General features: G+C 44.7%; 1 protein-coding gene across 1 annotated transcript in view; it reads left to right on the plus strand.

The window, feature by feature from the left end:
• Positions 1-15,424, plus strand: part of Dnah9 (dynein axonemal heavy chain 9) — a 328,999-nt gene that overhangs the window by 195,407 nt on the left and 118,168 nt on the right. Inside the window, exons 46-49 of the mRNA XM_075992137.1 lie at positions 801-943; positions 1,295-1,456; positions 1,611-1,844; positions 12,321-12,581. Of these exons, the coding sequence (XP_075848252.1) occupies positions 801-943; positions 1,295-1,456; positions 1,611-1,844; positions 12,321-12,581 (800 nt within the window). The remainder of the gene's footprint in view (positions 1-800; positions 944-1,294; positions 1,457-1,610; positions 1,845-12,320; positions 12,582-15,424) is intronic.

Consider the following 15,424-nt stretch of genomic DNA (forward strand, 5'->3'; position numbering starts at 1 on the left):
CTGCCGCTCTTGGGTCACACTAGGGTTACGATGTTTTTTAAGTTATCAGATGTCTCTGTTTGAGAGTATCAAATTTATTTTTCTTTTAAAGTAGATTGAGTTCTACTCAGAAAATTTTTTCTCATTCAAAGCTCATAAGAATTTTTCTCTCTCTCCTTTCTGGCATTTTTATTGGTTTTGAATAGTTAAACAGTCGATCTACTTAACATTCACCCTCGGTTACAAATTAAGATGAGAAGCCAATCCTGAGTTTCTGTGTTTTAGTTCTGCACACACTGTCTTTGGAATTCTTGGGTAATCCATCCACCGCCACCTTTTGAGTTAAAACACTGTGCTTTCATACTAAGTTCCAGCAGCCCATGCTTACTTCCTTTGTCCTGTAGGAAGTGACTGTACCTCAGTCTCTTTAACTATATGCATTATATCCCTTTTTATTTTAAATCTTATAAATAAGTATGGTTTCTATTTCCTTCTAAGTAGTAAACTCCATGAGGGTCCAGTTTCCACAAAGGTCACAAACACAGTAGTTGATAAATAAATGCCGTGAACAAAAGAAGAAATGACCAATAGGGTGTTACCACAAGATAACAAGAAGATACCCTATACCCCTTCCTCTCATTAATGTACTTGCTTCCTGTCTTGGTATGATATGGTACCTGTCTGATTTCACCAGTGTGTGGGGTTGAACATGATGGAAGACCAAGAGACCTGTATCCTAATGTCAAAGAACTGCCTTTGTTTGAGTACATCAATCATCAAGATGTCCAAGCCACACCAATTTGTGCCCCACTCGTCCCCAGGTGAGATCCCAGATCTCTACTCTGATGATGAGATCGAGAACATCATAAGCAATGTGAGGAACGAGGTCAAAAGCCAAGGTCTCCTGGACAGCAGAGAGAACTGCTGGAAGTTCTTCATAGACAGAGTCCGGCGACAACTTAAGGTACAGAAAGACTGCTGGGCACGGGCGTGGCCACAGGGAGCTACAGGATGTGATCAATTGGACGCTGTTCCTCTGAACTGTCTCAGGAGGAGGTGGTGATGGTGCAATCCCCTTGTTTGACTGAGCATCCCTTCTAGGATATCATTTTCCTCTACGAACAGGGCCCTCTCCTGCACAGAGCAGCCCTGGCGTTATTGATCTCTTAGCTAGAAGGATAGGCTCGCATGGGAAGATTCTATTCTGAACACGCTTTTCCGTTTTCTTGGAGATCAACACTCTGAACCCGTGTCTGCTTCTCTGTGGATTCCTCTGATACCTTCTTGGTCCCCTGCCCCCTTTCTGATGTCTCAGGTGACTCTCTGTTTCTCCCCTGTGGGGAACAAGCTAAGAATTCGAAGCAGGAAGTTCCCAGCTATCGTGAACTGTACTGCCATCAATTGGTTCCATGAGTGGCCTCAGCAGGCCCTGGAGTCTGTGAGCCTCCGCTTCCTGCAGAATACAAAGAACATTGAGGTAAGAGGAGAAAGGACTCCCCTTAGTGTCCACCTCACCTCAGACGTCCAAAGGACAAGGTTAAAGTTGGGGGTTAGATAGAGCTATTGAGCATAACTTTCCATGTGGTGAGAGGTTAAAGAGACATCTTCAGTCTCATTCTTTATCATCTTAGCCTGCAGTGAAGCAGTCAATTAGCAAGTTCATGGCCTTTGTCCACACAAGTGTCAACAAGACATCCCAGTCTTACCTGACCAATGAGCAGCGGTACAACTACACGACTCCCAAGTCCTTCCTGGAGTTCATCAGACTCTACCAGAGCTTGCTGGACAGAAATGGGAAAGAGCTCCAGTCCAAGGTGGAGCGGCTGGAGAATGGGCTGTTGAAGCTGCACAGCACCTCAGCCCAGGTAAGCAGTGTCCCCCTCTTCCGCCTAGGAAGGAGCGGCCCCAAACCATGGCACGGAAAGTAAAGGTCTGAGAACCTTCTGTGGTCATCTCAAGCCCCCATAGCAACAGGAAGAAGAGCAAAAGTCCAGAGCAAGTTACCCTAGCGGAAGCACACATCTTCAGCTTCTGGTCCTGTCTGCTCCCACTCCCTGAGTCTGGAATCCTCTGGGGGACTTCCTCCCCTTCCACGTTGCCATTTTCTCCTGCTCCATTTTCCTTTCCCCTTCATTCACTGCCCTTCTGGTGTAATCTCTCTTGAGTTGCTATAACAAAATACCTTAGGTGGAATCCTTTATAAAGAATAGAAAGTTTTCTAGCTGGGTGGACTGTGGTGGTGCACACCTTTAATCCCAGCACTCGGGAGGCAGAGGCAGGTAGATAGATCTCTGTGAGTTCGAGGCCAGCCTGGTTCCAAACAAACCTAGTTCCAGGATAGCTAGGACTGTTACACAGAGAAACCCTATCTTGAAAAAATAAATAAATAAATAAAACAAACAAAAAGAACAGGAAGGTTTTTTATAGTCACAATTCTGGAAATTCAAAAGCATAGCCCCTACATATGTAAAAAGCCAATGAAGGCCATATGGTGGTGGTAACCACACACAGATATGTGCGGTGTATATAGAAGAGGGGATTTGGAGATTCCAGGCGTGTTTTTTTATAACACCCCATTGTCATGTGCACCAATCCTGTCCCATGAGACAAGACCAGCATTAATCCATGTGTAAGGATAGAGGTCTTATGACCTAGTTGCCTTCTACACTGAGGACCACACTTCCAGCACATGAACATCTGAAGAACACACCACACCCAGACCACACATCTTCCATACTCAAAACCAAGGTGAACGAATGATGGGAAGAAGTGGTTCAGGGCTATGATAATGTCTGTGTGTGTGTGTGTGTGTGTGTGTGTGTGTGTGTGTGTGTGCTGCATTTTCTGACAAAGAGCCCTTAGAGTCTCATATTTAAATGAATCTTGTCTCATTTCATCCATTTTGTAGGCTACTTATTAGTAGTTGGTCATGTTAAGAAGGCCCTTTTCATCCTATCCATTCTGTATTTTTATATTTACTCTTTCAGATGGAACTGGCTTTATTTCTTCCAACCTACTGTTCTGTCCTTAAGGACTAGAAGTTCAGCACTACTTTGCCTCCACCTACTCTTATCAAACACCGTAACCTTCCCCTCGAGGGCCCATTTCTATCCTGTTTATCAGCAACCAAGCCAGCTGCTAACTGAGGTAGAGGCATTTCAGGAATTTGCACAATTAAGGTGCCATTATGCTAACACTAATGAACATCACATGTTCCTGTAGATACATAGGCCTCTTGATGAACATCCTGTGTTACCAAAAATATCTGGCCCTTTCTTTGCCTCTAAATTTTGCCTTTGGAATTATGCTTTTGAACTTTTCTCTCTGGACTCCTCTCTCTTCTCCTTATTTTGGCTCATTGATTCAGAATACAATGTATCTAAAGGATTTAAGTTCACTCAAGGGGATGACGTGAGCTTTTGCGATCTGATAGGAAAATTCCTCTTCTACTGTGAGGTTCTGTTCATCTGGCCTGGCCTCTCCTCTAAGAGCAATGAACTGGCTAGCTGCACCATTCCTGTACCCAAATCTATTACTTTCTCTCTGAGTTTTTCAACCTGCTGGCCATTTTCTCTGCATTATAGGAGAGGTTTTCAAGTTAATTTCAACCATAATATTTTCACAGTATGTAATATTGCTTTTGCTTTATATGCTTGCAACATGAATTTTAATTATGCCTTTGCACTTTAATTCCTAGCGGCCCTTCCGCATCTCACCCTTATCAACACACTCAATTGCACTTTACTTTGTCTGCTTGCCACAAAGGGGTTCGTGGAATTTTTGGTACCTGCAAATCCAGCAGCTTTTGCCATGTTTTCTCTAGTCTGATGATGATGATGATGTGTTCTTCATCTTCTAGGTTACACCGCTTCCTTGTTTGTTATTCGGTTTGGGTTTAATTCTTTTTCTTAGTTTACCTTTAGGCAAATTGATATCAGTTCAGTGTTTGTCACCAGATTGTTTGTGTAATGACCAATACCCTGTCTCGGAGCTCCAGTGTATGGGAAACTGAAGCACACAGATCACAGGCAATGCACTGGTGTGACCAGCACCCTGTCTCCGAGCTCCAGTGCATGGGAAACTGAAGCACACAGATCGCAGGCAATGCTCTAGCGCTCTACCTCACATGCCTCTGTGCTGCAGGACGGTCTTCTTTTATCATTTCCCTTCTGTTTCCTTTCATCTCTGAATTGCAGTAGAGAAAATCAGAGTATCGTCCCTTGTACAGTACCAGATTTTCTGATATCTCCCATTTCTTTCTTTCTCCTGTTACCACCTAGAGGTCCTGGAACATCCTCCACACCTCCCCCAGCACCTGTGCCCCCTCCTCCTCCCTTCCGCTCTGGAACCGCTGGCTTATTTGTGCCCAGAGAGGTAGCCAGAAAGTGAAAGGGTGTGGAATGTGCCCTGACTCCATGAGGCAGACACTGCTATCTCTTTTGTTCAGATGCTGTGTCGTTAAGTAGCCAATGAAGACAGCACAAAGACCCATGCTCACAGTGGAGGTGACCTCTATTTAACAAACCAAGATCAGGTTTTCTCAGTAGGAAAATCTAGCTCTCTGTGCTTAGTGGAGAATCTCAGCCTTGAGCTCAATATCTGCCACCACCAAGAACCAGATTCTCCTTCTACGTTCTCGACCTCTGTGATTTCCACTTCTAGCGACCGATTTACCCACACCAGAAGGTTCCCACATCCAAGAATCTCCAAATTCTGTGTTTCCCAAAGATTTCAAAATCTGTCCACTAAGCTATTTCACCAATTCATTATCTTCTGAAAATGCTTCCTACCTGATTGTTTTTGACAGAGTGACTTCTTTGTCTCTCCTCCACTCCAGATGTGCTTCACCCATTCATTACCCCACATCATCCATCTCCGCCAAATCCCTGGGACCATCCTCGACCCTGCTCCCTCCTCTCTCCTTTGACACTCACACCCAAGCCATCAGAATGTCCCTGTTAGCTCGGGGTTCACTTATACTCTCCCCACACACACTCCCTGCACTGCCACCAGCTCAGTCTGAGCTCCCGGTATGGGACAGTCCTAGTACTCACAGAACTCACTTATCTGCTTCTGTTTTTTGTCCCCCTGCTGTCCGCCACCAACTGAGCAGCTGGGGTGATTCCTTTCAAAGAAGAATCAGACCCTGTCTTTTCTGCCCAAGACATTATGGTCCCCTTCTCTGCTTCCCAGTGGCTTCCAAAGATCCCTCTAGCTCTGCCTTCCAACTCGCAGACTTCATCTCCTACTAATCCATCCCTGGAACATCCCTCTCCAGTCATGCTGTCTCTGGACCCTCTTTCAGATACGCTGGGGCTTCGGCTCTCTGTTCCCTCTACCTGGACCTCTCTCTAGCATCCCCATGCTCGGTATCACCTTCCTTGCTCAGTATCACCTTCCCCGTAAGTCCTGCTCTGATGACTACGGTATAAATTGCCATTCCTCCTTGCTCTTGCCCGCCCCCCCCCATTATTCCACCCAACCACTTCTCTATAGTAATATCTGGCACAATTTGCAAGTTATTTATTGGTTATATATTCAATTTGATCTGTTGCTATCGGTTGACTGCAAGCTCTGTAAGGACAGGAATTCTTGTCTATTTGTACACTATATCCCAAGAACCTAAAGAATGACTGCAAGAGACAACACGGATGTAATAACTCTTGCATAGATGAATCCCTGGCTATGTTCTGGGCCCTTGCACGCTGTTCCACTCTCTGCTTTTCTCCCTCCAGCTAGTTCCTGTCTGTGTGTCTTCTCCCATGTCCGCACTTTGTCAGCTGACCCTGAGTGGTTTTTCTATCCCTTCCGAAGCACTTCTAAGCTGACAGAGCTATGTCTGCCCTTATCTGTGGTCCCTTCCTTGAATTACATTTCTTCCCTTGTTGATATCACTACAGTTCATAGAAAATTAATTTAATTTAGTATAAAATTGATCTTTCATCTCAAAAACCAGTACATAGTAGGTGTTCTGTGAAAGATGTGCTTACATTGTCATGTGAGTATATGGTGGGTGAATAGACAAGCAGTTCCCGCACCATCTCCAGGCTCGCGGTAGGAGTGCAGGCTGACTTCGGGCCATGCTGCCTGAGTGGGAAGCCTTCTGTAAACACTTATCAATGACTGCACAGTTTATTCTTCTAGTAAAAGTGGCATCTCCATTCCTAATGGTGTAAGCACTTTACCTGCCATTGTTTTGGTTGTTTTTTCTCTGGTAGGAAACGGCTAATTTATACCATCATAATCATGGGTAAAAGGCTAATAATTTGAATTATATTGTTAACAGAATTCTACCACCTGAGTATGACAGTTTTCCGTGATCCTAATCAGTGTGAGTAGGCTGAAAGAATGTTACAGCTCTGGCTCAGACAAGATGCAAATTCATTTATTAATACTTGTTATATGAGAGGTACTCATGATTATTGCAATAATGAAAACATGAAAATTGTGTGATAGGGACCGGAGAGATGGCTGCGTAGTTCTAAGTGCATATCACTCTTGCAGAGGACTCAGTTCCAGTTTCCAGCACCTGCCCCACTCACAGCTGCCTCAAACTCCAACGCCCCCTTCTGGCCTTCACAGGGACCTGCACTCTTCAGTGCACATACCCAGGAGTGGACACTTGCATATGTGAGTGTGGTGGATTGAAAAAAAATGACACCCCCATAGGCCCATAGGGAGTCGCACTATTAAGGCCTTGTTGAGGTAGATGTGGCCTTATTGGAGGAAATGTGTTAATGTTAGAGCAGGCTTTCAGGTCTCTTATGCTCAAGCTACCCCCAGTATAACCATGGGTCTTCTTCCTGTGGATCAAGATGTAGAACTCTCGGCTCCTTCTCCAGTACCATATCTGCCTGAACACCATCATCTCCTGCCATGATGATAATGAACTAAACCTCTGTATATAAGATTGAGAAGGGAAGAGAACAGAGGGAAAGAAAGGAAATACATGACATTCCCAAACACAGAATGGGCACACCCAGCCACTTACACCTGTGGCTACCAAGTACTCACACTCTGACTAGGGTGGGTGCAAAGCTCAGTGCTAGAACATTTACCTAGCTGGCACAAGGGCCTGAGTTCGATGTCTCCCACCATAGAAAAAAGAGAAAATTTGGTAGGGTGTCAACTGGTTGTCATGGTGCTTGCTTGTAGCTCCGGGTTGTCAAGTGCATGTCTGTAATAGTAGGTTGCAATGGCACATGCCTGTAATTCCAGGTTGTCATGGTGCCTGTCATCCCAACACTCTGGAACTTGTGGCTGAAAGATCCTGAGTTTGAGACTGGACTAAACTAGAGAGAGGCCCTATCTCAAAACACCAGCAACAACAATTTGGCTGAGTCAAACTGAGGTTTGGTCGAGGTATCATGCATACCCTGGAACTTGAAGACTTAGTCTGCTAAAAGGGATGTAAGATATTTTAGTAGTTTTCTATAATTATGTGTTAAAATATCACGCTGCCCATGTTGGTTAAATACAGTAAAGTGTTGTAATTTTTTAAATTACATGATACAGTTATCACAACTCTTTTGATAACTAACCAACCAAAATTTAAGTTGGTTTAAGAAAAACAAAACAAAATTTAAAATACAACTTGATTCATGCAACTGAAATATCATAAACAGCTTCATCTGGCTCGGGCTGGCGCTAGCTTCTCAAATTAGGCCCTTGTATGTCATGGCTTCCTCCACTCCTTGGCTGCCTTCTCTGTCACTAGTGCTCAAGCAGGTGACCTCTTGTCCTGCGGCTACCTCAGGCTTATATGATGCCTGCTCGGCAGCCAATCACAGTGTCTTTTCCTAGGGTTTGCAGCCAAGTTTCCAGGTGAAGAACCATTAACTCTGATGAGCCACTCTGCCCAGAGTCAAGCCTTGTCTGTGATCTGGATCCTCACTGGTCAGCCCAGGGTCAAATAGAAACTGAAACAGCACCATCCTGACTATAAGGATGCAATGTAAACTCGCAACTCTGCTCCCTAAATACAGATAAAACGTTTGTATTAGAAAGGTAAACATGCTGGTAGGAAGGGGACACATCTGTGTCTGAGAGGGAAGCTACTTTGAAGTCTGTGGTGGTTTGAAGGAGATGTTCCTGTATTCTCAGACATTTGAATACTTAGTCCCCAGTTGGTGATTCTATTTGGGGAGGCTTAGGAGGTATGGCTTTGCTGAAGGAAGAACATCACTGGGGGGCAGGCTTTGAGTTTTCGAAGCCTCTCCCACCCCCAGTTCACTCTCTCTGCTTCCTGTTTGTGGCCTGTTTCTAGCTAAAGTCTCCATGTCTGCCTGCTAATTTGCTTCCCTCCCATGATGGTGAAGAATCTTATCCCTATGGAACCCTGAGCCCCAAATAATAGTCCATTCCCCCCATAAGTAGCTGTGGTCATGGCATTCTATCACAGCAGCAGAGAAGTATCTAATACAAACTCCACATTCTCACAAGAAGAGCTGGCAGATTGTAGAAAGTGGAAGAGGTAGAAAGATGCCCTTGACCCCCACCCCTCACTGCAGTGTCTGCTCCTACCAGTTACCCTAAGCTCCTTTCTCCAAGTGTTTTGGTCACAGCCTTCCCCAAGGACCTTAAGCTACAGGAAGTTAGTGTTCCCCACCACCACCACCATGGACATCTCTGGGAAGATGCCTGCACTTTTATCCCTGAAATATACCTCTTCTCAGCTCTTCTAATGCTCAGCATCATTCCTGGGGCTCTAGGGAACCCTATGCGCTTGGTCATTAAACACCCAAAATCTGCCCAGAACCCAGATGCCTTTACCCTCTCATCAAGAGTTTCCCTGAGAATGGCACATGGTTCACTTCAGATGCATGGAACCAGCAGTCCTGTGGGAAGGGTTTTTCTGTGTTCCTGAGATCTTTTTCATGTTCCCGTTTTGGTAGCATTAAGTAAGAAGACATGCAAAGTGGGGTTTCGGATGTTTTGTTAAGAGAACAAGAAAGCTTTAACCCAGCCGCCTTCAATTTGTTTTTTCTGTTAAAGAAGAGTCCTAACATGAACCTGGGCTCCCTGTCGCTGGTGGTTAGTGGGGAGTGGCCTCCTCCTGACTGGCAGAACCCCGCTGTCACTCCACATCACAGCTTAAGAGCTATTAAACTCCTATTCATTCTGAAGAGGATTATTTACCTTGGGCTTGAGGTCACAGCCATATCTGCAATCAGCAAAACAAAACAACCACAAAGAAAAGAGAAGAAGAAAAAGAGAAAAAAAAAACCTTCAATTTTCTCAAATCTCTCAAGATTTAAAAAGAAACAAAAAGTTACTGGTGTGTTTGCTGACTGGGTGATTATGCAACTCAATCATTTTGATTTACAATTGCATCTTTGTCCTTGTAGAAGTAACGCTGCAGCTGAACAACGGGAGATGGAAGCAGATTAACCTTCCAACTCGTGAATATAAGACACGTTCCAAGGAGCAGCCTCGATTTGAGGTTAAAACAGACTCTGGCTTCCATGAATACACGAAATTAAAGAACATTCTTTTTTGGCCCCCTTTCCTTTTCTTTCTTTTGATCTGCCATGAAAGGGGAATTATCAGAGGCGTCGAAGCCTCAGTTTTATTTTTCGACTTATGCATTTTGCATCATAAAGCAATGAATCTGTTTGACGTGTTCCAGGAGCTCCAAAGTAATCTGTGGTTGTTGCACGCAATAGGCCGCAAGAAAATGAGAGGCGAGAGGTCAGCCTGCAATGTAAGGTTTATGAGCCATACTGCAAATACAAAGGGCTTCTTAGCCTTTCAGAATAAATAGGTCTGTCTTCCCTTTGCACTTGAAAGGGCCATTATGCTAGACCAGCCAGTCTCAAAACCTAGGCTAGCTTCAGAATCCACAGAGGCCACAAGGCTTCACCTCCAGAGTTTCTGACTCAGTAGGGGTTCGAGTAGGGCCTGGGTGTTTGCGTTATCAACTTGTTTGCATAGTCAACTTCCTCTGGATGATGCTGATGCTGACGCTGATGCTGATGATGCCGATGATGCTGGCCCAGTGAGTCCAATCTCAAACCATCACTCAGCTGATCTGAAGAGTCACAGAAAACCAGAGCCTCTTGAACCCACTCACGAGGCTTCATTATGCCTCCATATGACATTTGACATCAACGGCTGCATGGGGAATCCAGCTGGCTAGGGCCATTTGTACTCTGGCTGTCTAGTCTTAATATCGCCATCCATTTGTAGTTAAGGATTGTGGAAATTAGTAAGGACTAACCAAGTGGAGGCCTCCGAAGCCTCCAAATCAAAGCCCATTAACAGCAAAGGAGTCCGGCAGCACAGCTGGTCCTTCTTTAGTCAAGACCCAAGGGGAGGAGTAGGGGAGCTTTGGCGTATAGAAAGAGAAGGCCCTGCCTGGAGGCTTTTCGTCTGGGGAAGTGGAGGAAGGTCTCCCTGGAAAGCAGCATTCTACGGGATGGGTTAGGGCTTTCTTTGGACTTACATTGGAAGTGACAATAATAATAAGTAATAATAGTAACAACTATATATTATCAGTCAGGTTCTGGCCATTGAGGGCTGCTGCTATACGGCCATAGGAGTTACCATTTATCTTTTCGGAGTGTGTCTGCAAGCTGTCAATCAGACTGCCTACATCTCTGACTCGAGGCAGGCTGGCTTCCTGAGGCAGTCATCAGGCAGTTTCCCGTGGGCACCCTTCAAATCTGTTCTAGGACTGGAGGGAGAGAGCATAGCTTGTTACAGCTCTCTGTTCTCATTTCTTTTGAAGGGAAGGGGTCGGCTCCCTGGACAGTTGCTGGAGGTCATGGGTCAGGTTTGTCCTTGTTTGTGTGCAAGGCCTGGACACTGTCTGGCTGCAGAGTAAATATTCCCTCTTGTGAATCCTCAGCACATTTGATAACATACAATTTAAATTACATGACTACGGAGCCTTGCTAAGGAGCCCTCACAGGAAAGTACAATGTTAGGCACATAGAGAGCTTTATTTATTTATTTATTTTTTATTTTTCGAGACAGGGTTTCTCCGTAGCTTTTGGTTCCTGTCCTGGAACTAGCTCTTGTAGACCAGGCTGGCCTTGAACTCACAGAGATCCGCCTGCCTCTGCCTCCCGAGTGCTGGGATTAAAGGCGTGCGCCACCACTGCCCGGCAAGAGCTTTATTATTATAATATTTTTTATATATTATAATATTATATATATATTATATATTATAATATTTATTATAATATTTTTAGATTCACACGGTAAAAAGTTGAGTTTCATCGAGGCCTTCTCACGTGTCACTACGTGTTTTTCTCCTTCGTTACCCTCCCCCACTGCCTCTGTGCTAGTTGCTGTTTGTCAACTTAACACACATTAGAGACACCTGGGACGAGGGAACCTCAGCTGAGGAGTTGTGGACTTGTCTGTGGAGCATTTTTTTCTTAGCTTTTAACCTAAGGAGGAGGGCCCAGCCCATTGTGGGTGGTGCCAACTGTAGGCAGGTGGTCCTGGGTCTAAGAAAAGTAGCTGAGCATGCGCCCTGAAGAGCAAACCGCGTCCTAGGGGCCCTGTGCTCCAGTTCCTGCCCTGGATCCCTTCTCAAGGAGGACAGTAACCAGTAAGATAAACCTTTCTTCCTCAGTTTATTTTTAGTGGATATTTTATCATGGGAACAGAGAAACATACTAGGATACTACCTCCCTCCCCACCCCAGCGAGTTGATTTCCTTCTCCTAGTTTCTGCTCCTGCTCTTTATTTCCTTACTCTTTGTTTCCACCTCCCTTAAGATCTCTTCCTCCCCTCTCATAATCCGAGAGAGAGAGAGAGAGAGAGAGAGAGAGAGAGAGAGAGAGAGAGAGAGAGATTTGTAATCACAGGTAAAGCATGTGGTGTTTGTTTTTTTTGACTCTGGCTTGTTTTGCTTAACACAATTATTTCCAGTTTCATCAAATTTTCTGCAAGTGTCATTTATCTTTTCTTTATGGTTCAGTAACATTCCGTGCGTGTATCGGTACTATATTCGTCAGTTGATGGACGCCTAGGCTGGCTCCATTTCCTGGTTATTGGGAATAGTTCAAGCAGCAAACATGGATGTAGGCCCATGGAGTTTTAAAGGACACAAGCACTAATTCAGTAAGAAGCACCCCACATTGTCTGGGTATCAAGGAAAAGGTTCTAGGCATGTGGATTTCAGGCAAGTCCACCACACTGAAGGGTATCCTGCATGTCTTTTTTTTCCTCAGTTCAGGGAGTTTGGTTCTGCTTGAGAATGCAGCCTCCCACCTCTGGTTATGAGGAGGCTCTCAGTTGGTTCTGTTCTGCAGCCTTCGGCGCATGGAGCCACTAGCACCAAAGACTCCCTGGTCTGTTCCTGATGAACCCTGTGTTCTCTGGCGCAGGTGGATGATCTGAAAGCCAAGCTTGCCACGCAGGAGGTGGAGCTGAAGCAGAAGAACGAAGATGCCGACAAGCTGATCCACGTGGTGGGTGTGGAGACCACCAAGGTGAGCAGGGAGAAAGCCATCGCTGACGAGGAGGAGCAGAAGGTGGCCCTGATCATGCTGGAGGTGCAGCAGAAACAGAGGGACTGTGAGGAGGACCTGGCTAAAGCCGAGCCAGCCCTCGCGGCAGCCCAGGCAGCCCTCAACACCCTCAACAAGGTAGGACAGTCACGCAGGCTCGGCTGCCTTCCACACCTAACACTTGGTTCTCATAAGGTGCTACAGGGCACACCTGGGAGGGCTGAGGGCGGGGGGCGAGGGCGGGGCCCCAGCAGCCACAGCTGCAGCTTACTCATTCAGTACATAACCATCAGTTTAAATTGACTGCACGCTAGAGCCCAAGGATGAGCGATGGAATCCCAAAATTGTGAATCTTAGAAACAACCTAAAAGAACACGGAGAATCAATTAGTCCAGCCTCCCCACTTCACAGATGAGGAAATCAAGACCTAGAGAGGAGCTTTATATGCTGAGGGTCACAAATTTTAAGAGGTGGGACTCTGAATTTGTATCTTCAGAACTCAATCCCAGAGGTTTGTCTGTTATGTAAATTAGGGTCATTTTCCCCACCAGTTACCTTCCACAGGCCACACAGATTGGTAAGAACTTAAATATTTAAGATCTGGGGCTTAAATCAGGTGCTGGTTCTAAACCATATTTTTTAAAAAATAAACCACAAAACCAAAATTAATACACTTTCAACTAAGTGGCAACTGTATAATTGTGCATCAACTAAGTTTAACTCACATTTGGTAGGAAAAGTATGACTTTGAGATGTATTCGTCAAATGTCTTTATATTTACTCTGTGGGTAAGGCAGGCACATGGTTTTCTGGTTCCCCTTTCTCATTTTCCACAATTAACTTTCCCATTTGATAACCATGGTTGAGAGGCAGAGGGAGAAGGAAAGAAGTAGGTGAGCAGACAAGATGCTATGAGGTGACACCAGAGGGAGCTAGGAGCTGACCCGTCCATTCAGATGCCCAACGTGGTTCCTGGAGATGCTGCTCCAGTCCTTGGGACCTCTCCCCTATGCTCTGCTTCCTCCTGACCTTTCTGGGGCAACGGCAATTCATTTCTCCCTAAAAATGAGCATCTGACAGCAGATCTAAGAAACATTTAGCAGCTGTGCCCTGTAAGGGTCTTGCTTGATTCCCATCTACTGGAGACGCCCATGTCTCTGTGTCATCTCCAAATAAGTTGGATTTCTTTTCCTGGTTTTTAATTTAAATTTTTCCATACAATATATTTTGATCATATTCTTTCTCCTTCCCTAATTCCTTTCTGATCTCCCCACATCCCTAGTCACCCAACTTTGTGTTCTTTTTCTCTTTCTCAACATAAACAAAACTCAGTAAGAAAAAAGTACACACACAAAGAAAACATGGAGTCCCTTTTGTGCTGGGCACAGGGCCTGCCCTGGGATGTGACTCATATACCCAGTGTCACTCCCTGGTAGAAATCTGATTTTCCTTTTCCCAGCAGGTATGAATTCAATAGCAAATAGCTTCTTGGTCAGGAGTGGGTCACCATGCTCACTTCTCAGGGCTGGGATTGTGTGTGTGTGTGTGTGTGTTTGAACATGTACAAGCCTTTTGTGCACAGACACAGTCTCTGTGAGACCAGCTGTGCATCAGGCCTGTTGTGGCCGGCTTCCCCCTAATGACATCACTCATGCCAGCCTTCAGGCCTGCGATCAGATGGCATCCAACACCATCACATGCCCCCACACCTCATTTTATCCCACCTAAACCATGCTAGAGTTCAAAACAAAACTTTTTCTCTCCCTTCCTCCCTCCCTCCTGATTTCTAGCTTACATAGAAAAGTGAATATCTGTATAGCCCTGGTTTGTTCACTGCTAAATCCTTACTAAGAAAATTAACCTCTTTCTTAAGATCTTTTGACACATGGATTACATTTCCTAAGATGGTCTGGAGCAAATCTACTATATTTACTGTGCTATTTTCACGGCCATCTATCTTTGCTGAGGCTCTGCCTCCTCGTTTGCTAAGAGGCAGCTATGATGATATAAAGTCCCCCCTATTGTTAAAATGGCTGGATGGGATAATGTATGAAAGCTAGGTCATCGATAACAGTCACTAAGAAAAACTTGGCTGCTCTCAATATTGTCATAGCATAACCACTTCGATTTTTATGAAACCGGAATGAAGTGAACACCCATAAATTATCTGGTTGGTTGTTTGCTTGATAGATTGGTAGATAGAAATAAATACAAAGTATAAGTCAATAACTCAAGAAGTGAAAGACTCAAATCATCCCGGATCCCTCTGCCACAAAGGAGGTGAAATGTGTGTTTAATCACTCCCTGCTGCAGACGTCATGATAGGTCACTTTCTCTCCCTAGCTGTGTGGGATGGCCGTTTCTTCTCCCTTCCCTTTCATTTTCCTATGACAGAGAGGGGAAGACGAGAATTAGTAGGCTCTATATTGTACATAAATATGTCAGTCTATTAGAAAGTTCAATCGATGCTATTTTTACAATATATACAGGATCCAAATGCTTGGATAATCTCTCCTGCATCTGCTTGATGAAGCACACTCATCTTCTGGTGCTCTATCCACTTTTGCCCCAGTGGAGCTTCGTAGCAACCTGGGATCTTCTCTCCCATTTATTTTTTTAATTATTTATTTATTTATTATGTATACAGTATTCTGTCTGTATGCCTGAAGGCCAGAAGAGGGTGCCAGACCTCTTTACAGATGGTTGTGAGCCACCATGTGGTTGCTGGGAATTGAACTCAGGACCTTTGGAAGAGCAGGCAATGCTCTTAACCACTGAGCCATCTCTCCAGCCCCCTTCTCTCCCATTTATTAAACACTGACAAGTTATAAGGATGTGTGTGCTCATGGGGATGGATATATATATATATATGCAGAATTATTCAATTAAGCTAATTATCATATTACTTGCCTCGATATTTAACAATTTTTGTGATAATAAGATTTGAAATTTATTTCATTCATGCTACAAAAACATACAGC

This window comes from Microtus pennsylvanicus, chromosome 11, assembly GCF_037038515.1.
Source record: "Microtus pennsylvanicus isolate mMicPen1 chromosome 11, mMicPen1.hap1, whole genome shotgun sequence".
Lineage (NCBI taxonomy): Eukaryota > Metazoa > Chordata > Mammalia > Rodentia > Cricetidae > Microtus > Microtus pennsylvanicus.